At 33.9% G+C, this 27,372-nt stretch overlaps 3 protein-coding genes across 3 annotated transcripts; 1 reads left to right on the top strand and 2 right to left on the bottom strand.

Moving 5' to 3' along the window:
• Positions 1-3,194: 3,194 nt before the first annotated feature.
• On the top strand, positions 3,195-9,155 carry LOC120118103. The gene is made up of 12 exons (XM_039138232.1): positions 3,195-3,818; positions 4,378-4,494; positions 4,599-4,791; positions 5,032-5,198; positions 5,319-5,493; positions 5,984-6,045; positions 6,516-6,597; positions 7,501-7,558; positions 7,639-7,763; positions 8,066-8,149; positions 8,251-8,321; positions 8,770-9,155. Exons 1-12 carry the CDS (start codon positions 3,355-3,357, stop codon positions 8,903-8,905), a joined length of 1,734 nt encoding a protein of 577 aa, XP_038994163.1. The 5' UTR covers positions 3,195-3,354; the 3' UTR covers positions 8,906-9,155.
• A 1,304-nt stretch (positions 9,156-10,459) lies between these two features.
• Positions 10,460-12,507, bottom strand: LOC120118201 (BTB/POZ domain-containing protein At3g19850-like). The gene is made up of 3 exons (XM_039138320.1): positions 12,351-12,507; positions 11,126-12,259; positions 10,460-11,053 (listed from the first exon to the last, which is right to left on the bottom strand). The coding sequence occupies exons 1-3, from the start codon at positions 12,411-12,413 to the stop codon at positions 10,613-10,615; spliced, it is 1,638 nt and encodes a 545-aa protein (XP_038994251.1). The 5' UTR covers positions 12,414-12,507; the 3' UTR covers positions 10,460-10,612.
• A 5,024-nt stretch (positions 12,508-17,531) lies between these two features.
• On the bottom strand, positions 17,532-25,762 carry LOC120118102 (dynamin-related protein 1C-like). Its single transcript, XM_039138231.1, has 16 exons — positions 25,571-25,762; positions 25,424-25,487; positions 24,933-25,037; positions 23,786-23,887; positions 23,393-23,443; positions 23,220-23,281; positions 21,179-21,269; positions 20,997-21,061; positions 20,493-20,687; positions 20,227-20,346; positions 20,062-20,132; positions 19,407-19,632; positions 19,000-19,050; positions 18,484-18,724; positions 18,197-18,336; positions 17,532-17,703 (listed from the first exon to the last, which is right to left on the bottom strand). The coding sequence occupies exons 1-16, from the start codon at positions 25,700-25,702 to the stop codon at positions 17,578-17,580; spliced, it is 1,842 nt and encodes a 613-aa protein (XP_038994162.1). The 5' UTR covers positions 25,703-25,762; the 3' UTR covers positions 17,532-17,577.
• Positions 25,763-27,372: the final 1,610 nt, after the last annotated feature.

The raw sequence follows: 27,372 nt of genomic DNA, 5'->3' as shown, positions 1-27,372 counted from the left end.
AATCAGCTCGATGACACCTCAATCACACTACTGTCCGGCTGTAATCGAGGTTTTCGAGTCCAGAAGAAGACCTGGGTTAACCGTGCCTCAGTGATAAAAAAATCGTTTTCCAGCAACATAGCTTAAGTCGAGAAAAGCTATTTGTCAACGAAGACATTTCTGAGTTCGATTCCGTTCAACTCAAGGGCCTATCAACCATATGGTAGAGTCAATGAACTACTTTACAGTCGAATTTTTAACCAAGGTCTTTAAACCGAGAAGAAGACCGAGGTTGACTACAATTGGGCAACGAGAAGCCACGTTCCAATTCAAATTCCAGACTACGGTTTCAATTCCAAATCATTTCACGATGGACTCGACTTCGCGACGGAGGAGCCATGTGCAGCTCAAATTCGACAGGGAGTTATTCCTAATTCAAATCAATTCTCAAATTCCATTTTTCGTCCATTTTTTTTATAGTTTGAAATCATTTTGAAAATTATATAATATATGGTTTTTTTTCAAATATTTTGAAAATATATAATATATAGTTTTTGAAAACATTTTTGAAAATACATATTATATTGTTTTGAAAACTTTTTTAAATATATATAATATATAGCTTTTAAAAACATTTTGAAAAACATATATATTATATAATTTTGAAAATTAGTTTCTAAATATATATTATATAATTTTGAAAATTAGTTTTTAAAATATATATATTATATAGTTTTGAAAATTAGTTTTTAAAAATATATTATATAGTTTTGAAAATTATTTTTTTTAAAAATATATATTATGTGGTTTTGAAAATTATTTTTTTAAAAACATATATTGTATAGTTTTAAAAATGTTTTTAATTAATTTATTAATTTATCTATTTATTTATTTTTTTCATTTATTATTTATTTATTTATTATTGTTTGTTTCAGGTCCAGGATAGGGCCCAATCAATCAAAGAACTGGGTTTGAACTAGCCCAATAGCATATTAGGGTTTCTTGCTTAGGGGAATTACATAGTCAGCGCCGCATAGAGCAATGGACGGTCACACATGCCGAAACGGCCGGCCGGCATCCCGGGACTGACCCATCCCGGGATGACCGGTCATACATGCACGAAGATCTCGGAACAGTCCACCACGTCCCGTTATTCTCGGGATCACAACGGCCGATGAAGGCTTATAAATGCTTTGCAAAGCCACGGTTACGGGGGGACAACAGTAAACCCACGACAGTACTCACAGAGAGAGTAAACCGAGACCAACATCAACGAAGAAAAACCATCAACACACGACCAACATAAAACCAGAGCACAAAACAGTAAGCCACACGACCATACCAACACAAAACCCACATAAACAACGAGCCACAAAGAACAAAGCAGTGCCAAAAACAAAGCCAACCGTACTAAAGAGCAAATCGGGGAGGAGAACGGTTGTCGGGAAACGAACGGTCTCGCGAAAAAGGTAAAGAACCCGGAGTTAGTTTCCTAGATCTACGTCGGAGGAGGCGCTTCTAGGGGATATAGGGCTCGGTTTTGGTTTAGGGGCGTTGAGAGGTGCGTTTTGTGTAAGTTTCGAGTTTGTCCGGCCGCCGGTTATGGCGGCCGAAGCGATTTCCGGCGACGGCTGTGGTGGCCAACATTCGGCTGTAGATGGGGCATCGGGAGAGCTTTCTCTCGTTTAAGAGAGGAGAGTTTTAGAGAAATGGTGAGAATGAGGGGAAAATAAGCTGGTTTTGGTATTTATATACGAAGGACCAAAGTGCAAATACAGGATTGTCAAATCCTTTCCGCCGTCCCTGGTATTTTTGAATCGCTTTACAATTCAGTCACCAGTTGTAAATTAGCCTCCTAATTTCCAATTTGTTTAATTTAACCCGTGTTTATTTTTTCATACTTTGTGAATTGGCCCTAAACCTTTTATTCTTTCTGTTGCAGTACATTGTTTTAAAATCCCTTAAGTCCAATTTGTTTCAATTAGATCCTAAGTTTTATTTTATTTTGTTTTATCGTCATTTTTTTTTCTCGTATTATTTTATTTTATTGCTTCTAAACCTTAACCTTTTTTCGCCTTAACATTTCTTTGAAAAAGTTTTCTTTTTTGTTTTCTTCGATTTATTCGTATTTTTTTTATTTTATTCCTTTTTATGTACCATATTTTTCCTTTTTTGCAACTTTTATTTTTATTTTTCATTTTTTTAATTTGTTATTTTATTCTTTTATTTACTCTTGATCTATTTATTTATTTATTTGTTTATTTTATTTTATATTTTTATTTATCGTCGCTATTATTATCATTTTAGATGTTTTTTATAAGAATTTCAACCGATCAAAGGTAAGTAATTCGAATCGGATTTCTAAATTTCAATTTAAATTTTCTAATTTTCGTAATTAAAGACAATCGGCAAATTAATTGGTACCGAAAGGGCGGTTCAAGGGTGCTAATCCTTCCTTGACCGTAACCGACTCCCGAACCCGATTCACTTCTGGTAAAACGCAGATCAGGTAAGATGGTGTCCGACCTACCTAAATTCGTTTTAAAATGGTCGGTGGCGACTCCAACCCAATTATTTCAAGTCGAAGCCCAATTTCGGGCCCAACCGAAAGACGGTTCCGACATTTACCTATTTCCTTTTTCTTTTTTTTTTATTTTCCTAAATAAATTAGGTCATGTGAATACAATTGTCTCATTAATACAAAGGTTTATATTATGAGTAAGCATGTTCATAGATCAGTTCTGATGATATTTTTAATTCATTTGAATTCAATCTAAGTATAATATTTCACTAATTATGTTATTCAATTTAGGTTTAAAGAAGTCCTATTCAATTCCAAGTCGAATCAATTTTTAGGATAAAATCTACATTCGACCTGATTTGACACATATAAGTTTTCATTTTTATTATGTACAATAGGGATCTATTTGAAAATATAGAAAATATTAATCATCTATAAATATATAAAAGAGTGGATTATATTATTATTTCCAAGATAAATTGAAATTTTTTTACTCTAAACTTAAATATGATTTGATATCATATTCAAAAAATCAAACCTTAATTGAAAAGAAATCTTATAAAACCAAGTTGAAATTTATCAAATTTGAATAAAATGATTGCCTCTAATTATGAGTAGTTTAAGTATCTTAATCTATAACAAAGCAACTTTAATAAAATTAAATTTGGAACCTTCAAATTCAACAAATTTGCCCAAAATGTATAAACTTCATGTATTTATTGATGATCGTTTATATGAAAACTCCATATCCAGTAGCAGTTCAATCAAAGCACCAAATTCTTCAAACAATGATTCGTCTAAACCCCTAATTTCAAACCCTCTCCCCTATTATTTTACTCTTTCAGAAATGATTAATGGTAGTGCTGATGATGCAGCAGCCGCAGCCGCAGCAGGCGTCACCACCGAATATTGCACCACCTACTTCCAATGCTTCACTTAGATCCCCTACACCAACTTCCACGCAATCCGCTCTCCCTCTCCGCCCACGTCAGCCCCTCGAGCATGTCGCTGTTCCAATTTCCGCCGCGCATCCTTCTGGTGAGCCTCTCATAAACATGGGGACCGACCAACTTGCACTCGCCAGGGTTAGGCTATCAGATATTTCTCCCTATGATGGTATCCCTTCTGCTTCCTATGTGAGGGCCGTAGACACTTTTTCGGGTTCTTTGATGCGGCATAATGCGGTGGTGATTGAGTTTGGGAACGAGGATGCTGCATTGATGCGTTGCGCGCTGGGAGCCGCGCGCTTGTACTTTAGGAGTAGGGTAAATACTGTTGGAAAAGGAAGCCGTGGGGTTTATATGTATAGGGCTGGAAGGTATGTGCATTTTCTTTTCTCTCTGCTATATTGGAAAAAATATATACATTGCTTAGTCTGTTCAAATTTGCTTCCATGTTCAAGCTAGCTAAAGTTTGTCTCTTTGCTCCGTATAACAATAATTCAACTCGAGCAATTGAGCTTATTTTTAAAGCTTGTTAATCATCGAAACAGCATTCAGTAATGGTTTTCCTTGTGCAATTTTATAATATCACCACGAGTCAGATTGCTTATCAAAATCTTTGAAAACCAAGAATACTGTATGAAGTACACAAATTGATTTTTAAAAAACTTATTTATGTTAATCATCTATGTCTTTCCTAGTTGCTATGCAATTTTGCAACATTGGTAGTAATAACTAGAAGTAGTTTGTGTGGACCTTTCACTTAAATATTTTTGACAGAATAATTGTACCCTTTTCCATATGAAGAAGATTGTAAGTTGTAATCTCTTAATTGCTGTCAGCTCTCAAAAACATCTGGGTTTTACGCAATAGTTTTTATATATATGATATTAATTTTTGGCCAATTGGTGACAAATCATTGACTTCTTCTGGTAGGGCTTTGGAAGATTGGGACTCGTCTCCACCATGCATGGCTGATATATTTAGGTGCATGGGGAAGGCAGCTCGTGTTGCTTTATGTGGAATAGCAAGGCACCTGCGTTTACAAAGCGAGTAAGGATGGTGATGTTGGTGGTGAATTATTATACTCATTAATTTGCTTAATTTTACTTTCTGCCTAGAGATTGATACTTAAATGCAAATTATGTATTGTACAGCGTGTTCAATCATTTACTTGATGATACTCCATTACCTGCTAATGAGGTATCTTCATCAGTGCTTGTTGCAACATACTCTCACATGTCTTTGCAAAATGGAAAGGGAGCTCTTGGAGGAGGGAAGCCGGGAACAACTGCTGAAGTTGAGAAGGGGTTATTGACATTGATTTCTTCAGATGGTGCTGGTCTACAGGTCCCTTTATTTTTCTCTCTTGGCAGAAGAAAAAAAAAATCTTTGATATAGGGATTTTCATAATCAAATATTTTTTTTCTTCTGAATCCAATATTTTGCTTATATATCTTCTTGCATAAAAATTACACACATGTAGAAGTGGGGAATATATGCTTGCATGCTCATGTATGCATAATTTTTTGGGGGTGTTTGATTATATAATCCTTTTGGGGCGTATCTGTTAAACATTTTATGCCTTAGGTTTGTGACCCCAACGGTCGTTGGTACCTAGCAGATGGTGGATTAGCTCCTGGGGATATTTTGCTTATTACAGGCAAGGCACTTAGCCATGCCACTGCTGGTCTTCGTCCTGCTGCCTCCTATAGAGCTGCTCCTGAGTACATGTCAGGCATTAATAATGGTGGCAGGTAACGTGTAGTCATGTTTTGTTCACGCTTTGCGGCTTCTACTGCCATAGCAATTTGCAAAGTTATTTAACTTGTGCTTCTTGACTTAAGTGAGTGACCCTTTTCAGCATTTGTTATCAGGACATCACTTGCATATAGGCTCATGCCACAAGGCAATGCTATATTGGATTGCTCTCCAGTTGCAGCTGCTGGTCATGTAATTCCACAAAGCTGTGTACCAATATCCGTTAGCCAGTTTATGGATGAACTCTCTGCTGAAGAAGATGTAGGGTGCAATCGTTCTGATAATACTTGTGTAAGTGCTGACTTGTTGCATTTCATCCAATGATTATCAGGTGCAAAAGTAGAATATTGGAAAAACAAGTGATGGTGAATAAACCACCTATCACATATAAGCATTTCTGTTGTTTTTAACTGATTTTAAGGTGTTTAAATAGTCCTTTGGAGAATTTGAAAGCCGATCTTGTGTTTAAAATTATGCTGTACCATGCTGAGTTGTTTCTCTTCTTACTTAGGAAATCAATATTTGACTTTGATTAGATTCTTTTTATTGGGAAAAGTTTCAACACATGTGAACCTGGTGATTGATTGAAAATTTGAAAGTGAATATTGTTTACTTTTTTTTATTTAGTCCTCAGTTTCTTGGAAACATTTTACTGGTTGCACGGCATTTTCCCTTTTTTAATAAACCTACTTGATTTTTGTTGCTTGCATATTGCATTTTGAATTTCATATATTAGCTGCAATCTTGTTAGAAATCGTTATCATGAATTGTGGATTCCCAGGGAGCTCGAAACAATTTGAATAAGCAGCCTTCGTTAAGAAGTCTTCTCTCAGACCCCTTGTCGTAAGTTGTCTCAGCGTCACTCTTCTTTTTTTTGCCCTTTCCTTCGGTTAAGCTACTTTGTAACCTCTTTTTAAGTTTTTATTGAAATGCATCCCTAGTATGTCTTAGTATCAATAAAATTGCTTATAATCATATTGTGAGTGAATCATCATAACCCCTGTTTTCCCTAGTCTTCCCCTACACCTCTGAACTGGGCATCTTCCAGTAACTCGCGTCTTTTTATAGGACTTTTCCAGGCTATTCTCCCTCATGTATGATAGACCTTAAAATTGCTTTTCTCATTTTGTGCTTGCATCCACCTTTAGTAGGATGTGCATCTGTTTTAATCTTTCTGAAATACAATGAGCTGAGGTATTTGCATGGAACAAGTAAGAAAAAAGAAATGTTTATGTCAATACATTTCTCTTTACACGTGTACCATGGAAGGATACTCTGCTGATTTATTTTGTTGGTTTTGCCTTGATGCTTAGTGGTGCATTCCTTGAAGATGCTATGGTTGTTTCTTGTGGACATTCATTTGGTGGTCTCATGCTGAGGAGGGTCCTTGATATGGTAAGCAGAATATTACAATTAAGAAAAACGGAAATGTTACTTTGTTTTCAGGCTGCATGGGCTCTGCATTAAAATGTCAGTTCTCATCTTTCTTGGGATTTAGAAAAGAATCATTGTTTAAATGCAGGATGAGTTACAAAAATAGATGTTGAATAGATTATTTGATAAAAGAATAACACCAGCATCTCTCTTTTCTGAGAGCTTGTAATGCTCTGTGGCCAACATTAACTCTAACTACTCCTCTTTTCCTTCGAAAAGAGAGTAAATGAGAGGTAGACAAAGACTACAACTATTAATTTGAAATTTAACTAGTCTTTCATCCCTCTAGGCATGCGAGGAGGCAGTTGTATTTTATTTTTTGAGGGAAAAACTAAAAACTTTTTAGGCCTAAAGATTTTTAACTTGTCGCAAGCTGCTATATTTTTTATGGAAAGATATCTTAAGATACAAGTTAGACAAACAAATGCTGGTTTTCTCAAACTTGGAGGTGCACGAGCACATCAAATCCAGCCTTCTAGAATGATGTATCTGTTGGTAAAATCGAAATATTTTTATCACCTTATGCATTTTTTAATCAACTTCAAATTCCACTTAAGTCTATAGTTAAAGTGGTGTTAAATTCTTTTTTTCTTCTTTTATTGCAAAAAATGGTATCATATTCTAATCAGGCAATCTGCAAACTCATATAAATATTAAAGGAGTTAAAATATAATTCTGACATGCCAAGAGGTCTGCTAATTTGAAGGAAAGGAAATGTCATTTTATGGCATATAAAGGCTGTTTTTGTTGTTATCGTTCATCTATCATTTTACTGTTTTCTTTTGTTTACTGTTTACAATGGATTTATTACCTTTAGATGGGAAGAGACAAGAACCATAACCACAATTGTTGTTTGCATCACAGTCAAGATGTACGCTTTGCAGTGCAGACATCGACTCTGGATCATTGATCCCTAATATTGGTACGATCTGATAGCTTCAATAATTTTCTCCATCCTTTTCTTCCCCATCTTGATCCATTTTTCTCCCTTTTGTCGCTCAGCTCTAAGAGCTGCTGCCGCAGCTGTGAAGCAAGAGGATAATCGAAGGCTATTCCATAATGCAGCTCTCCGTAAACGACGAAAGGAAATGGGTGACCAAATTGATTTATCAAAGAGATCAAGCAGGGTATACTCTCCATAATTTTCTTGACATGGTCCTTTCAAACTTCTGCTCGGCATGCATAAACTCTCATAAGCATAATGAGGATATTAAACTCTTGGTTCGATTGCAAATGCCAATGGGAAGAGATAGATGCATGAGTTTCCATATGGGAAAAAAAATATTGCTAGAACTTACTAGGTTCAGCAATGTTGCTTCTTGAAATCTGGTTATTCCAAATGCTTTTAGAATCGAACTTTCCAAATGTAAATCTCTATAGAGTTTTTTTTCAACTTCAAATTTGACACTTGTCAAATGCTTTTCTGTAGGAGAATGGAGATTTTGGTGCTGACGATGGGTTGCATAGGGGTGTGCAATATCCATTTTCGGTGAACGAGAAGGTGTTAATTAAGGTGTACATTTTGCCATCTCTATATTGCCAAATCTTGCTTATGGCTTTTCCAGCTTAAAAGTTAGATTGAAATTTGACACGGAGTGTATACTGATTGTATAGGGAAACAGGAGAACACCGGAAAAGTTTGTTGGAAAGGAAGCCATTATTACATCCCAATGTCTCAATGGCTGGTGAGTTGGATTGTTCCAAGATCTTACAGTTATTAAGATACCAAATCCTAATGTAAATGTAGAAAGCCAAATGTAACTCGAGATTCATAAGATGTTAAATCCTAGCCTCTTAGATACAACAATAGCAACAAAACAAAAGATTAAGCCAATCCCTCAATTAGTAGCATCATAATGTTCTATGGTTGACATGCATTACCAATGTTTTCGGAACCTTTAGGAAGAACGTATATGATATTAAAATTTTATTTCATTCACTTTCATCTATTATAGGAAGAACATTTGTCTCTCAGTGCATTCATTTCATTTATATCGAGTCAACTTTTGTTCCTCCCCACTCCCCGTGGCAAAAAAGAAGCAACTAAGTAGACATGTCAGCACATCAGAGAGAGGATCGGGGTTTTAGATATTAGTGGTGAAAGTTCCCACGGTTTTCATGAAATTCTTGCAGGTATTTGCTTAAGATCATCGGAAGCGGTGAGAACATTCGTCTACAGTACCGATCTCTTTGTAAGATGATGAACCCTCAATCCACCATTGAAGAAGATAGATGTCCTTCACAACCGATTCAGAACAGTATCTCATAGTCATATATATAATTACCAAACTCACGCCATTGAAAAGAAAAAAACCCTCAGAATACCAAGAGGAATAGTGAACTTGTCCGGCTGCCAATAGATATGCAATTTGCTTCTCTTTTGTTTGTTTTTACTATGCTATTGTTGGATTTGATTGTCGTTTATTTATCCGGGAAAAGTCGGGTATTTCACTCCCAATATCGTGTAAGAAACTATGCTTAGCAAAAAAGGAACTACGGAATACATGTATTATACGACCGGCTTGCATGTTTGTGTTTTCGGAAAAATTCTACGACGAGAGAATTAATCACTGTTGTTGGCAGTTGAGCCGATTATTAAAACAACCAAACCACTTTACACAAGCAAAATGTTGATTGTTTAATGTTGGAGAAAGAAGGTGCAGGTGGTATTCCATAGGTGAAGAGGTCCTACAAACCTAAAGCATATGAATACAGAAGCATTACAATAATAATGGAATAAATTAACAAACTTAATTTTTAATCTTATTTAAAAGTTTAATATTTTCTTCTAATAAATTAATTAATAATTGATAATGTATATATATATATATATATATATATATATATATATATATATATATAGAATAGACTCGAATAATTAATTTTAAAATTATTAAAGACAGTCACGGGAAGCAGATATAATCCAGTTGTGATTATTATATGTAATCACATGAACTTCTTGGTTGGCAAATACAATGACACATCCAAGTCGGTTTGGAAAACACATCTTACACTCTTGGCCTTTTCCTCCCACCACTCCTTTTTTTTTATATATATATATATATATATATATATATATATATATATATATATATATATATATAGTTGATGTACAGATAATATATAATTTTATATATTTTAATGAATTAATTAATGTTACATCATAAAACTTTAAATATATTACATTTTTTATTCTTTGATTTAATATATTTTTTAATTAGATCATTGAACTTCCTTTTGTTTATATTAGTATTTAATTCTTTTCTTTTTTAGTCACTCGGTGCTGTGATATTTTGAGATATGAAATTTAAGAGTATCACATCATCAAAATTACCAAAAAAAAAATAGTTTAGGACTAATGTGTAAAACAAGATTCAAGGACCAAATTAAAAAAGTTATCAAGTTTAAGGACTAATTCTTACTTTATCCCCAGAAGTGTTCAATATATATAAACGCTGCATTTCTTTTCTGTTCTGAAAAGATCTGTATTTTCTTTGATTAATGTGTAATTTGATTTTGTGTTAATATATATTTTGTAGATTCCATACTTACAAAAGTTTATTTGATTTAATAATTTGTTATTTGTATTGATTTTAATAACTTATAATTTAGTGGAAAGATTATTGAGTTGAATAATTTATATTTTAATAATACAACAGAAATGAAAATTTTATATATTTATTTTTTATACATTAATTAAATCAAAGGATATTATACACTTAAATATTTTAAAATTTTTATTTTTATATGATACAATAAGAATAATACCAATCATATTAAAATTCGATTTATAAAAAATTAATAGAAATTTTGCACAAATAAATTCAAAAATAAAAATACAATGTAATATTATTTACTTTTCAAAGTTAACATACATTTTCCCAAACCAAAAATTAAAAAATATATATAGAAAAAAAAAGCGAATCTCCTTTACTCCAGATTTTCAAGAACTAGCCCCTTTTTGTACAAACAAACTTCAACAAAATCTTGGCAAAGTTACATTGTAGAAAGGGGTACTAATGCCAGTGTTATTCCTTACCAACTTTGACATCTGCCCCTTCATTTCTTTACATGCTTTCTCCAACTCCACCACTCTCCATTGCATCTTCTGCAAATTGAGTTTCATATCTTCAGTCCCTTCTGAAAAACTCTCTGATGATGATGAATCCATGCTGTTGTAATTGAACAACACCATATGGCCATGTGAGTTCTTGCCATGGCTGCCATTGGGAGTTATCTGATATAAAAATCCATTCTGGGGCACTTTGGATTGCTGTGAAATAAGTGCTTGGACTGAAACATTTGGTGGGATTCTGGGATTTTTAGCAAGCTCTTTGCTTGCTTCAAATGAGAGCTTTTCATAGTTTAGACATCTGCATAGCTTTGATCTTTCCTCAAATGAAAGTGTTGGATGGGACTGTAATGGCCAATTACTAGATTAGCAATTTAGCATAAATCAAAGGAAATTAGAGATGTTGAAATCTGTCACCTGAAGATAGAAATCAATGGCTCTATAGACTCCATCAAAGCAGTCTCTTGCAGAATCTGGTAAACTCTCAGCAACTGCAAGGAACTTAGAGATGTTGAGGTTCTGGTCTGGAGATATTTCTCTCAAGTACTTATCTATCAATCTTCCAAGCTTCTTCATCTTCTGTGAATCCACCTCTTCACCACTGACAAAAACTCTAATCAATCTTATTACAAGATTAACATCATAAACACCCCTGTTATGTCCTGATACCAACAAGTCATCCACAGTTGCTTCATCGAGATTCTCACCAATCAGTCTCTCCAAACCAGCCCTATAGTCTTTGCTGAGGTTAAAACCAGAAACAAGTCTCAAAACCCAGAAAAGTTTCCTGCAAGAAAATTTGGTTTTCCCCACTAAAATAACCCCATGAACAGCTGTGTCAGCCAGGCCACTGTATTCAGATTTTGAGCTCGGGGAAGAACCTTGCGGTCTGCTTTTGAGGTAATGGAGAAGGAACCTTGTGAGTGTAAAGCTGTTGTTTTGGTTCCCATAAGCACCCAAATTCCTAATGATTTTTTCAATAATCTTTGGACTTAAATTTGTCAATTCATCAAACCACCAATCCTTGCCTGACTTAGTACATGGACTGGCTGGATCAGGTGAGGCTTTTGATGTTGAAGAGAATCTGAAGCCAAAACTTGTCTCTGGTGAAGATGACGAGGAAGAAGACGCTATGAAGTTCATATCTGAATTCTGAGCAAACTTTGCTAAAAGTGCAAAGATCAGCTTTTGGATTAGACCATATGAATCTGCATATGAAAAGAATGGTTCACAGCTCCTTAGAGACATAATTATATCATTCCAGGACCAATAAAACATCCCCTCAAAGAACTTTTCTGTTTGTTTCAAGAGATTGTTGGTTGAGGCTTTCTCTGTCATGCCAAGGAAAAATGCACAGCAATAAAGAAGAGACACATTGGAAACTGTGATTTCAACTCTGCCATGATTGTAACAGAACCTTGAAACTTGCTCAAATCCATCTGGTCCACCAGGGAAATCATTGAGCTCTATAATGGAATCCTCAATCTGGGGTTTTCTCTTTTGTTTTCTAATGATCTTCTTCAACCTTCCTGAGAAAGCTGATATAATATTCTGGGGGGAATTCCAAACAAATATATTCACAAACAGTTGTTCTACTTCAACATACATAAATGAAAAAAAAAACAGAAATGAAAGAATTTACCTCATGAAGAAAGAAACTTTGTTCATCATTAATGATGATTTGAAGATTGATGAACTGAGGCATTGCTATTGCTATCCTTTCTTCTAGGCTTTACCTTTTCATTGAATGAATCAAAGTAACCAAAATAAAAGAAGGGTTTTGTTGGTATGTGAAAGTGTTTATATATAAGAGAGAGCAGCCGTAGCCTAAAACTCCAAGCTTTAATTATTGATCCATTTAGGTATGGATAAAACCAGCAATGTTAAGCCATAATGCCAAATATGCTCCGGGAGGTGCATGCACTGCCAATATATATTAATCAATCATCTTGTCGACATTGTACATAATTTTGCCAAAAAGAATCCTACTATATTATTAGGTTAAAGACAAAACCTTCAAAGCCCTTCATGCATGCATATAATAAATATATACATATGGGGAGATGAACAGAGGGATGTTACAGCCGTCGTTCTTTAAAATTTTTAATTTTTTATAAAAGTTAAATATGTTTTTATTTATTTTATTAATAATCTAATTTTGTATCCTCTACAATTTTATAATTTCACACTTTTAATTTAATATTTTTATATAAACATATACATATAGTTGTATATGTATTAAAGTAGTTGTGTTTACCGCATATTATTAATTAATACATATATGTGTAAATATTTATATATGTATTCATATATAATTAAGTGTATCAATTTTTTATTTAAAAGTTTTTATATAATAAAATTATGAATTAATTTAAAAATATATTTTAAATATATAAATTATATATTTTATTTACTTTAAGCCCCTAAAGACTTTTTTAGATCATGATAAGGTATTCGTTATTATTTTAAAGTCAATTGGGTCAAGAGAGTAGTCTTGGTTATCAATCCACCACATCAATTTTAAAAAATTAAACTTATATACGAATCAAGCGATCTCGGCGGTAAAGAAATGGTTGTTATTCCTTGAGGTCTCGGGTTTAAGTACCTTGAATGTTAGAGGTATGAACATTAAATGTTAATTATTTGAGAGTTATTTTTGAATAGATATTACCTTATACTTACCTTAGATTAATAAAAAAAGGGAAAAAAAATTCTTATTGGTGGAAAGTTTGATTTTGGGAAGCTATAAATATAATACTTTTTACACACCTGATAAAAACCTACTTTTTCGTAGCCTTTTATATTTCTCTCTTGTCTCAGACCATGGAAGCCCAAAACCTTAAGAAAAACAACACTTAGACGTAGAGCAAGTTGTAGTCATGCAGTCGTGGTAGACGAACGATTGGGCATCAACTTAGCAATTTGGAATCGAATTTGAGAATGGAGATTTATTTTATTTTATTTAAGATATTTTTATTTTATGTTGGGATGTTAAATTTGAATATTATATTTTGAATATATTTGATAAATTTCATGTTTATTTGCTTTGCCTTAGTAGCATTGATTGGTGTTGCTTGAGCTTTTTTTTATGGTTAGTTTGTAGAGATACAAACTGTCCAATAATTCATCGAGAGATGAGTTACATCGTAAGTAGCATCAACATCTGTGAGAGCGCATCTAGCACAAAAGATATTTTTGCTGATTGTTTTGTCGTAGCATTCTTAGTATACGTGTTTGAATTGCTAAAGAGATGAAGCCTTTTTTTTAAGTTGTTTGGTGAATACCTTCGAGAGGAATAACCTGCTAAGTTAATACTAGACACATCAATCATGTGTTGTTTGGTGAATACCTTCGAGAGGAATAACCTGCTAAGTTAATACTAGACACATCAATCATGTTGCTACAACATTGTTAATTGCATGATGCTTTTCGGCATTTCCTTAAAGTAATAACTAATCCTTGTGGGTTAGACATACGACATATTAAATTGCGTCCATTTTATTACTTGTCAATGATAATGTACGCTTGTACTGTTACTATTACAATATTCGAAGCATCAGAGAACATCCAGACCCTCTTAGGTTTATGAAGAACATGTATTATTATCACGAATGCTTTCATTGTGATCCTCCTTGTAAATATTTGCCTCTTGAGTGTATGGAACTTGGATGTGAATACACCTTGCACTGGAAATGTATTTGTCCTTCTGATTTGTTAGAATTATAGTTGGTGTTAATCTCTAAATCAATAATAGTGGTTATCTATGGACAGATCTTTGTATTGTTATTACTTGTAAGGCTTTGGTTTTTGGTTCTTTGTATTTAAAAGTTTTTCTAAACTCGTGATGTATGCCAAATTTTAGCTGCTCAAGGTGCGGTGAAATGATGTCGGGACCAAGTTTTAGCTGTGCCGAGTGAAGGGTTTTACCTGCATAAAGAATGCGCTGAGGCACCCTCACATATTAATCACCCTTTTCATCATGATCACCCTCTTTGTCTTCTGCCAAATCCATCATATGAGGTAGGAAGCTTTATATGCACCTTTTTCAGTGAATCAGGTGAGAAGTTCGTTTAACATTGCTCTTGCGACATAGATTTACATATCAAATGTGCTTTGTTCACACTCAATATTGCTGAAAAGAATTTCCGAAAACTTCAAGTTATTGTCAGCAAAGATCCATCTTCTTCCACTGAATATAGTAACAAAGAACTTGAAAGTTCTAAATGCTGTTGTTCTTGGGAACCGTTATCTGATTCTGCTTATTACTCTTTAGGTGGTGGATTTAATCTGCATAAAAAACGTGTTGAACTATATTCTGAAATCGATCATCCACTTGACCGCAACCATCTTCTTACTCTACAGTTCAGTGTTGAAAAACTCCCTTGCGTGATATGCTCTGACATCCACCGTTATGGACTAAGTTATTGTTCACATTGCAATTTCTGCATTCACGTATCATGTCTGTCACCGGCGTCTGTTATAGAAGGTAAAGGTCATTAACACCCGTTCACAATTTTTCTAAGACAAATGTCCTTCACTTGTGATGCATGCGGTGAGGAGGGGAACTCCGTTCCCTACATGTGCTCAAATTGCAACCTTTTGGTCCATAAGAAATGCATTTCATTACCAGCAACATCAAATTCGTTTGGCATGAACACCCTCTTTTTCACTCCTATTTCATTAGAAGAGATAACTCTAAGTCAAAGAATTGGGATTGTGTAGTTTGCCTTGATGAGGTGAATACGAAGCACGGGAGTTATTATTGTTCAGGCTGTAATTTTATTGTTCATGTGAATTGTGCTAGAATGGATGAAAGAGATTACTTTGTAATAGAGTCGGATGAAAAGTTTAATGAGAATCGAATATTATCCGAGGATTCTTATATTGTCATTGAAAGAAACCAAAATGAAGAAGCCATTAAGATCAAGCATTTTAGTCATGAACATAATGTTAAGTGACAAGATCCGAGAAGAAAATGAGTTTTTTGATGGATGCTCATTACTCATTTTGGATTCATTTTACCATTGTTCAGAATGTAATTTTTTCCTTCACAAAAAATGCGCTGAATTTGGTAAGAAGAAGCATTTTTGGTTTCATGCCTGTGAAGAACCGCTCATCCTTGTTACAGATAACATCTTCAAATGTTCATACTGCAGACGCGTCTGCGATGGCTTTGGCTATGAATGCCATGAATGTGGGGACCATTTGTGCCTCCAATGTCCAACTCCTCTTACTCACATGTGAAGGACATGAACATCCTCTCTCTTTTTTATACTCTTCTAAATGGTTGTGCACTTATTGTAGTTGGGAAACTGACGGGCCATACACATGCAAGATTTGCAAAATTGGTTTGTGTTTTAACTGTATTAGACGACCAGGGAAAGTTCGAGACAAATGTGATGAACATCTTTTGACCCTTACATGTCAAGATGATAATACATATTCAGAAAGTCATTTTTGTGATTTTGCAAAAGAGATAGAAACACAAATTTGTGACACTTGTGTTCATCCCGATTGTGTTATTGGAATAGGAATATATTCATCCATCAAATCTGGAAAATTCTACGAAGTAGAAGAGCATCCACACCCTCTCAGATTTGTGAAGAAAATGTATTATTATCCGGAATGCTCTCATTGTAATGCTCCTTGTCAAGGTCTGGCCCTCGATTGTATGAAACTTGGATGTGAATACATTGTTCACTGGGAATGTATTTGTACTCCTGATTTGATAGAATGATAGTTGTTTAGCTATAAAACGATAATAATGGTTGTCTATGGACATATCTTTGTATTGTTATTATTTGTAATGCTTTGTTTGCTGCTTGCTTGTATTCAAAAGCTTCTCCGAACTCTTGTTTTTTTGTATATATTATGGATATATAAATTATTTTTTCTCTGTAGAACCACTCATCCTTATTGCAAACTGCTTTTTCAAATGTGACTTTTTCTCCCAAGTTTGCAATGGCTTTGCCTATAAATGGCGTGGGCGTGGGAAACATTGTTGCCTCGGATGTTCAGCTCCTTACACTCTCACATGTGAAGGACGTGAACTTTCTCTCTTTTTTATTCAACTGGAAAGGGCCATGCATTGCTTGTGGTAAGAAAACAAGTGGAGCATTCATGTGTAGGATTTGCAAATTTACTCTGTGTTTAAAGTTGTTTTGTCCACAGTTAGTGGTTCACCCTTTCTAATTTAGGTATAGAGTCGTAGTCGATGGTTACACAATTGTCAACCAATGATGTTTATAATATAGAGATGAAGAAGGAGAAGTCTCAGAGAGAGTAACTGAAGATGAAGAAGAATCCGAAAGTCCTTCCTCTTCAGTTTATCAAAATTCTTGTCAAGAAGTTATGATCGGTCGAAGGACTTCTTTTTATGGAAGAGTACTTCCGGATGGCGACCTCGGTAACCAAAAGAGTTGTCTTGGAAGGAGTATTTCCAGAAGTCTCGATGTGCAAAAATCAGTCTGATAGGAGAGATTGAAGATGGTATGACAAAAGTGTATAAGAAGTTCAAGCAAAGTTCGATATAAATGTAATAAACATCTTTTGGCACCTGTATATCATGATGATAATATTTATTCAGAAACAATTTGTGATATTTATAAAGAAACTCAAAATTCAAGCATTGGTTTTATTACAGATCTTTGTATTGTTATTACTTGTAATGCTCTGCTTGCTCTGATTGTTTGCTTAGTTAAGGATTATTGTATACTTCAATCATGAATCAAGATAAGTGAAACTAAAAGTTGAGCATTTTATAATGGGACACAATCGATGGAACAATATGCTGTCCATACATGAGAAAGATAAAATAGAAAACGAGAAGTGAAGATCGGTATCTCTCTCTCTATATATGTATATAGACATCATTTCCAAGCGACTGCATCAATCTCATCTCTAGCTGATTTGTAAAGCTCGAGTCTTTTGGTGATTTGGGTTCTCCTCTCCATCACCTGGGGATCCTCGTCCAACATCGCACTAAGCCGTTCCTTCTGCATAACCACCACAAAGATTGAGTCTTGATCCAGAAAAGTTTATAGCAAGGCTCTTGATGCAGTAACGAGACATGATTTGGTTTCCTTTATCATGGTTTCCTTTACACAATAGCAACATAACCCGGTCTCTTTATCCATTTCACGGGGGCTATATCTGAGAAAAGTGTGGATTGAGTAATGTATGTATGTGGCATTTCGTGCCTACTTTCCCATAATGGAAGAACCCTATCCTATTAATAACAATAGAGAAATTGTCTAATATGTTCACTGTTGACGACTTGTCAAACTGTGTATAGTTGCCTCTTTTCATTTTTGATAAGCATGGAACATAAAATATATTCAACGCTGAGTCTAATTCGTCTCACTGTTTACTAATTTCCCTTTCTGATAAACCTCTAAAATGGGTGTACTCCTCACATTCATTTCTTTATAACTCAGAATCAAATTTCTTTAAATTTGTGCATATAAAAAGTAAAGTTATTCAATTTACCTCTCTCCTCCCTATTTGGGCATAAAAGTTGGCCAGCAGTGACCTCTTGGCCTCTCTGACTTGGCAATAAACCACAGCTTTAGGAATAGTATTCTTCAATGTATCAGAAACCATGGCTATATAAGCACTAACATTTGATCCTGAATCAACAAAAACATATTTCTCACTACTTGTTAATCAATATATATATATATTCTCCCTCAAGACTGATGTTGAAAAATAATGCTCCTACCAAACAAAGCAAAAGTGTAGTAACATAAGCAACAAAGAGAACTAACTTCACATACCAATCCTTCTGAGAGAGTGATCGTGGTAAAGGTCATTATTTGGGCCAGGTGGGTTTGCATTCTTCTCTGGTTTCCTCTCTGGTTCTGCATGAAGCTTCCGGAAAAAATCAACAGTCAAGTAACTGGACTCCATTTCCACTAACCGTATCACTGTTTTACGACCTTCTTCACGAAATCTTTCCAAAGCTTCATTTGCAGCGGTAGCTATGTCATTTTGAAGTGTTGAGAACCGCTTCAATTCCTGTAGTTGCATCGAGTTAGCATATTATCTGTAGGGCTCTATTAGTCATTTGAATAATCTCATAAAGAAAATGTTGTAATATAGGGTCTACTTCAAGGACCCAACAAAAGTAGCAGGTAAAAAAATCCACTCGCACACATGCACTCTTTCTTGTCCTTTTCATATTTCTAAGAAAATTTTCAACTACAAGTGACAAATCATGAAAAATATCCGTTGAAGCCATATTTTTCCCAAAGATCAACGAAAATGAATGTTTCCAGCTAATAATTACTTACCTCAGTTTCAGCTATTGACTTCCTCACAAGTTCTTTCAAAACAAAATGAACCTGAAGATCAAAGCATACAAAATAAGAGTTTCACGATTTTGCAAAATTACATAGAAAGGAATAAGTAGAAACTGCGATAAAAAACCAAGCTACTAAAAGAAAGAAACGCTCGGATGACCCTCGTATGAGAGTTAGACTTGTGAGAACCAAACATTTAAATCTTCTACTAATAGCCTACACAAAAACTTGTCAAAATCTTCCTGTTGGCCACCATATAATGTATACATGATAGTCAAAAAAATCTTCACAAAGTTGAAAGTTAACCAAGCAACAGCAGCACTAGTAAAAACATTACAACAGCATTTGTGTGTGTCTGTACTCAAAAATAAAAGGAACAGCACGGGTAAGAACATTACAGCATCTACAGAGGCTTCAGCTGGTCCCTTGAAATAGGTAATAGAACCATCAATGAGCCTTCTGTATCCTTGTTCTGGTGCAATCAAATGTGGCTGATAGCCATCGGCTTCAGTGACAACTTTCTGGACATTTTTAAATGAAAGATGACGATCAAAGGGGAGCTTCTTCAAAGCAGCTGGCAATTGGTGGTCAAAAACTCCATAAATCCGATCACCGCCAGGTCGCCTGAAGCAGCAACTTACTGTTTAATTATAAAAATTTAGGGGACAAATCTAAAATATACCATAGGAAATGGCATAGCTGACCACATTCATAGAAAACATACTTCACAACTATTTCTAGCACCATATACAAGCCATCCAGATGAGACTGACAAGTACGTTTCCTAATTCCTATGAAAGTATAGCATAAATGCTAAATAGTAAGAGGTCAGAACAGGAGCTGTACAAGATTGAATAATATGATTCCTTAATTGCAAGTTTACAATCACTAGACGCATATCAATATGTGAACATACTTTAAGGAATCAAGTCTCGTAACATAAGAAAATTGAACTCAGAAATAGAAATACTCTAACAAGAATTAAGTTAGATGACCAAAAAATTAAACCAAACTCGTATAGAAGTTTCAAAGCTGAAAAAACTATGCACTTACCCTCCATCCAGGTGCTCCTTGAAAACACGATCAAATGCACGGCAAAGTTCCAAAATCATATACAACTGGGCCTGTACATACATTTAATATTGTTGAAGTGAACAGTTGAGGAAGTGTTCCATTCACAAGTAAAGCAAACTGATTCTGAAAGGTCTAAATTTTTACCCCTCCATCTGCTGCAACAGGCCTGCCAATGCGATCCAACTCTGCATTGAGCTCATCAATTGTCTTATTTATCATAGCAACAATGCTTGGTATGCGCTGCCTGATAACAAGCTCTAAATGCTGAAATAGAAGAAAAATTAAAATTTAGTTAAAATAATATATACATATAAGGACTCATAGACAGACAATGAGATGCCAAAGCTTTTGTGAGTTACTAATATTAAAATTAATTGAAGCAAACAAAATAGTAGAAAGATGAAAAACACCTGAGACAAAAGTTTTGCAAGATACTCCGATCCCATTCTACTTGCCAAGTGTCCATAATCAGGGCTTGTTTCAAAATATTCACGCTCTTTTCGACGAGCAACAATCATATCAACATTCTTATTGATGTCAGCTTGGGATCGATTCACAATTCCAACCCAAGGATGTTGTAGCCTATATGCCCTTCCTTCGAGAACCTGAAAGATATATATTGAATAACTATAATGTTCATGCACGGTTTTAATATCTACATGGTAATTGATCTGACATTATACATAGTGATGTATCAGTGGCACAAAGAAATAAAGTATAATAATTGCAAATAGAACCGTTGGGCAATAAAGAAAATTTAAAATAAACCATGGACTGTGACATTGTCATGTAGGTTTCCATGTCAATGAATATGATTTTGTATGAATTGCTATCCACATGTAAAACTTTCAGCATATATTATGCAAGCATTTCATGACCAAGCAGCAATGCAGCAAGTATGATTAAATACATACTTCTGTAGCATTTGTTCCCTTATCCATTAGATCAAGTTTTGTTAGCACCCCAAAAGTTCTTTCACCTGAACACAAAATATCGTGAAAATGCAATCTCCTTGCTCATTATAATAATTCCTATCAAATAACAATGCATCAGAATAAGGAGGAATAATGCAGCGTAAAGCTGACTTTCAGAATACCTGATGGATCCACCTCTCTTGCAAGTTTAATGGCATCTGAAGTGGCAATGTCTTGATTGGCAGGAGTAATGGCCAAAATGATGCAGTTAGGCTACATAATCGAAAACAAACTCAGAAACATGACAAAAACACAAGAGTTGCAACATTGGGCCAAAAGCAATTTCAGATCTTGCTTGTTGAAGACAATGGAGACAAATCTAAAATCAATTGGTATCAGGTTGAAGGCATAACATGTTGTCAAAGCACAATGTTTTTGTTGCCTGGTTAGTTTATTTTATTCATTCTTTGTTGTTTGTGTTCTAGCGTTTATTACCCAAGTGCTAAGACCGTTTATTTTAGTAGTTTGTATCACTCCTAAATGCGTGAAGTGTTAATTGCATCTTGTTCATTAAGTATGAGAATTACTGCAACCTTATATCCAGGTTGTGCCTTCCAAGTCTCTACTCATTGCTCATCGGTTTCAGCATGGGTGTTTACATGGTAGCAAAGCCCATGGTTGTCTTTTTTAATGTTGTTTCTCATTTGTTGCCCAAATTTCTTGTTCATATGATGCCAATTTTTTTTAATTGTTAATATTGGTCCTATACATGGGAGTAAGTGCTAACTGGACTTATCCACCACCGTTGAATTATCTAACTATTCTCAATTGATTTTAGGTAGGATAACTAACAAGGCTGTTAGCATCTTGATATCAATTTTGAAGAACTAGATTCGGTGCCACTAACCAAGATATCTAAGACTTTAAAACAAAATTGGACTTTTAAAACAAATTGTAACCTATTTAAGATAGACCTAAATGGAGAAAATGTATGGTGTAAAAGCATTGTAATCCAAGAAGATTGGGAATAACACCAGCCATAATCTCCAAAAATGGAGTTATAAAGTGGCACCTTATGATGCATGAAAGGAAGATTGAAGATAGTGAAAAAATAGTTGTAGTGCAAATTCTTAAGGTGTTTAACGATTGCACCACAGGGGACAGACACGACACTGACCATTTCACTGCTGAAACCTGGTAATTGGCTAATTGCACATTGTATATTTAATGGCTTTAGTAGTCGAATTTGGCTTTTATGGTTTCTGTCAACTGTTATGTGGCTTTTTTATAGTTGTTTTGTGTTGTGCTGTGTTTCGGGCATAGTTCTGGTTGTCCTTTTGGAGTTGTTGTAGCTGAGGCGATTAGGCAGTTAATGTTGTTGTGAAGGGTTGTTTTTGGTTGTTTTCTGGTTCTTTGTCTTGGGGGTGCTCTAAGTTTGTATCTTTTGTAATTTCTTTGGTTTAATGAAATCTTAAGGCACTCTTTTCCTCCTTCCTCTGATTAAGGAGCTTATTTACAAGCTTTTTAATCAAGAAGGGGGTTTTTAACGAGGCCTTCAATTCCTATCCAAAAAAAATATTTAATGCGAATCCCCGGTCCAGTCTAATAATCATCTATTCCATCATTGTGCACCAGTTCCTAATTAACACATATCAGCTCAGTCTATACTTGGTTAATTGGTTACAAATTAATTCCACTACCATCTATCTTTTTATTGTGAGTTCGATGCAACCATTTTTATCTCTCCAAATGGGATATATTTTTTTTTTTTGATAGAAGATGAGGCCTCATTAAAAACCCCCTTTTTACCCTCCATGTTATGAAAGTAACATGAAGGGCATTGAAAGGAGGAAAAGAGCGCCTATAATTTTATTGATCAGAAGAATAATACATTGTCAACCCTTACAACAAACTAAACCTTCCCAGAAAGCATAAGACTTAAAAACCACTATCAGCTGGAAAGCGTAGACACTAATTACATAAGCCTGAGAACAAAAACCTGCAGAAACAAAGTGAAACATACACTCCAACTCCCCAAATACAAAGGCAGCTAATCAACCCAAATGGGATATATATGAACTACGATTATTACTGGTTCCCTGGATTTATATGCTCTTACTTGATTGAGTTCTATTTTTTTATTGCAATAATTGCTTATGCCTGAGTCATATATATTTTAGCATTGAAAATCGTTTATCAGTCAGCAAGTGTCAAGTAACTCACCTTTTCAACATAAGAACGGACCATATTTTCAATATCTTCGACTATACTATCTGACTGTCCTTCTGCAAAAGCCACAGTTAAAATCTACATGATTAAGGATTCTGTATTGTATGCTTACAAAGGAGATCAAGTCCAAATCAATTTAGTTTTTCAAAAAAAAAAAATATTTTTACCTACTGCAACCTTTGTCAACCCAGGAAGATCTATTAGTGTCAAGTTGACAACTGCCAAATAAAAGCAAACTTATTACAATCTTATATCAAAAGCATAATCTAATTTGCTCTGTAGAACAATCTGCTTCATGTACAATGGACTGTAGGGTAAGAGTTTACAAATGAAGCACATATGAGAATTACTGACCCTTCATTCTTAACATTAGCTAACAGTGTCACTAAATAATTATGGTGATTGGTGAGAATACAAACACATATACATCAAGAGCGCGTTCATAAACATAATATTAGCAAAAGCATCAGAACAGCATTTATCTTTCATTCTGTGTTTATTTTTATCCAATGAATAACTTGCATACAGTATATAATCAAGATGGAGGTATAAGGGCAGACCATTTGGAGAATATATGCTCAAGTGAATTGGAATATTAGAGATTTGCTTTGTCTTCCCAGTTATTCGATCTGTTTCATCTGAAATCTCCTTACGAACAGCAGCTGCATAAACAGTATTCCTATCACTTGTTAATAATATAAATCATCTGAATTTTGATACAGAAGAACTTGAAAAGTAAACAGTTGCTGGGGGAAATGGCTAATGGTGAAGCAGCAGTCCTATTTAAAGTAAAAAAAAAATCATTAAATGTAGAAGAAAAATAAGGAACTGGAAAGCGCAATGTCAGTGAGGAGGTGAATAAAACCAATTTCATCTCAAAAGGAAATTTTTCTAGCTTATCCAGTGCAAGCTGAATTTACCATTTGACAGTCACTTGCATAGTTGTTAAGATTTCTTGTTGAGTGCATTTGTGCAAGGGATGATAGATAATGAAACTGAGAGTTTTTACCCAACATAAAGTGTTAGAAGTAAAAGTGTCCTTTTATGTTCATTCGTTGCACTGAAGGATAGCTAAAGTAACCAAACCATAAGTTACCAAACCAACACTTATCACAGTTTGAAACACTAATCTAACACTAACGGAGCCAACCACAGAGCTTCTTACCTTAATGGAATAGTTTTTTTTTTTCTTTTGCAAGTTATAGATTAAAAATGGAAAGCAACGGTTTTTGTTTCCTTTTCCCTTCATCAAATAGCTAGATGTAAACAAGAATGTCTACATAAGCACTTCTCTTACCAAGTTGTACCATAATGAAGCTGAGCAAAAAATATGTTGTACCATAATGAAATTATTCGGCATATACACTAAATCTGAAGATAAGTCCTCAACCTCTATCCTATAAATAACAGGAGGGATCACTGCCACGATATAAAACAAATCTAGAGCACTAATGTATCAAAGAAATACTATTATTTCAGATTAAGCAATATGCACCTCATAAAACCTGTATACTCTCAAGTCTCAGGTAGTACCTATAACCTCTTCAATTCCCAAAAGGAAGAAGAAACTGAATTTCATGCAAATATTACCAAAGAAAAAAAGGAAACATAAATGGTAAAACTTCAGAAAATAAGCTAGAAATTTTGAGAATAAGTAGGTAACAAATTCAATTTTTTTATAATCGAGCATCCTAATAGAGGTATTACCAAAATCAGTGAATCTCTTCTTTGGAGCATGAAGAAACTCTGCATATTCAGCCCCTGATTCTGTCTTATGAAGCTGCAACACCAATGGTCTCCGTGTAACAATCCCTTAAAACGAAAGAAAAATAAAAATTAGATTTTGAAAGGAACATGTTCTTCATCATAACTAACTTCAGAGATCATATGGGTATTTTTCTTTTCTCTTCTTTTTTGATTTGAGACCTAGGGTATATGTCGTTTTAAATCATAATGACAAAGTAAGTGAAATATTTGATTTTAACTTTGGAACAGTGATATTGGGGAATCACATTCACTATAGTACTGATCCAAAACTATGCTCAAATGATTTACTAGACTAAAATTAGTAACATTGAATTCATATGTTTATTTCTAATTATATCACCTTCCAATCAGCAAGATCCGACATTTAAGTGATTTGTTTTCCTGTTATTCGTTATCTTATTCAGATTCCAAGAACATATATGAAAATTTACCAGATCCACGAGGTAAGAAATCCCTCCCAACAATGCTCTCCAAAACCGAAGATTTCCCAGAGCTCTATTTTCCAATGAAAAAAAACACAAATTAAAAAAAACAAAAATAGAGAACTAATAAAGGAATGGGTTTAATAGGAATTTGACCTGGCCACCGACAACAGCAACAGAAGGAAGAGCTTCCCAGAGTGACATTCCTTGACCGCCATGATCGCCGAGGACAGTGCAGGCTCTTTGGATTTTGTTAACGAGACCAATCAAGCTCTTCATAGTCGCCATTTTTTTCAACGCGAAAAATGGAGGTTTTTGGGATCTGATGCGAGAAAGCCGGACCGGATATGGGCGGCTCTGATGTCGGAACAGAAAAAATGGGAATGGAAGTTGTATGCAGAGAAAGAAATATACAAATAAACAAACAAAAGGAAGGTCTGACAAAAATATTCTTTTTTCTTGCATGCAAAATGTTTTTCCTCTTTGAAATCCAATATTTTCATAAATTTATAAATAAAAAATTAATTTACCAACAAGGTTAGTTCAATTAATAAGCATTTGATATCGTTTAATAAGAGAAAATCACTATTAATATACTTAATTATCAAAATTAAATGTACGAAATTAAAACGAAAACGGAGATAAATTCTGTTTGATTTTCTTTATATTTTGGTTACCAAAATTTTGAAAATAATACTTCAATCATTTAAGATATCTATAGAGACAATTTAACCAAAAAAAAATTCATTTTTAATAGTAACTTTTAAACTTTTAATTGATATATTTAATACTTTTGTTTATTTTTCACTCTCATACTTAATGAAATTAAAAACAAAATAAAAATAATTTATAACTTTTTTTCAATCATTTCTATCGTCGATTTCTCTTACTATTTAATAAAAAAATTAATATAATCGATCATATTTGATATTATATCTTTGTTATATCCCAAAAAAATTTCTTCTCTTAACCTTTTTTAAAAAATTTAAGATAACTCTGTTCTATCATCTTCTCCTCTTACTTTTTCGGTTTTATTTTTATTTTCGACTTATTCTCTTTGCAATATTGTGTTGGTGAGTTAAAAACAAAAAGGATTTTAATTTTTTTTTTTAATTCTACCATTATATATTATACTTCGCTTAAATAGTAGATTTAACACATATACTTTAGTAATTTTAGTCATGTGTATTTCAAATTTTTTTTAAAAAAATATTGAAACCTAAATAATAACTCAATACAAAATTGATTAAGTTGAATTATATTATTAGTCCATATATTACGTGTAAATTATAGTTTAATTCTTGTTCTCTTATCTGATCATTTAAAATCCATTTATTATTTGAATCAAATAATCGAAGTTAAAATTATCAAATTTAGAAAATACATGAACTAAAATTAATTAAATAAATTAAATTCATATATGGAAATTTGAAGGAAAAAAATCCCCTTTTAGTTTCCTTGTGCAGACCTACCAACGCCCTTGATTGTGATTTCTTCTCTTATTTTTGTTTTAAATTATAAATATAAATAATTTCACGTTAGAAAGACTTATGTTACATAAAATATTTTGCAAGTAGGAACTCATTCTTATGACCCTTAAGCAAGAAGCAAACCTACTCCTATATTTTTCATTCACATTACTTAAACCCTAAACTTCATTTGAAAACCATCAAATTCCTTTGATATGAGAAGTGGTTCCCACTCTCTTATTCGACAAGTATTTTTTAACCTTTGCTTCCCTTCCACCACAAAGAATCAATCAGCCACTTGTACATCAATTTCCCCCCAGGTTTGAACAACAACGAAATTTTTCAAAGGAGAATCCTATCACATCACTTCTTTCTCTTCTAGAAAATTCAACATATTGAAGCTATCGAGTAACCTTAATGGTCTATCGAACCTATCAAGTGTTCTTAATGATAAAAGAGAATGTTATTTTCTCTAGAAGTCCTACGTTC

The sequence above is a fragment of the Hibiscus syriacus genome, unplaced genomic scaffold, assembly GCF_006381635.1.
Source record: "Hibiscus syriacus cultivar Baekdansim isolate YM2019G1 unplaced genomic scaffold, ASM638163v2 tig00110327_pilon, whole genome shotgun sequence".
Lineage (NCBI taxonomy): Eukaryota > Viridiplantae > Streptophyta > Magnoliopsida > Malvales > Malvaceae > Hibiscus > Hibiscus syriacus.
The sequence above is the reverse complement of the archived record's forward strand: the minus strand, read 5'-3'. Positions and strand labels throughout refer to the sequence as shown.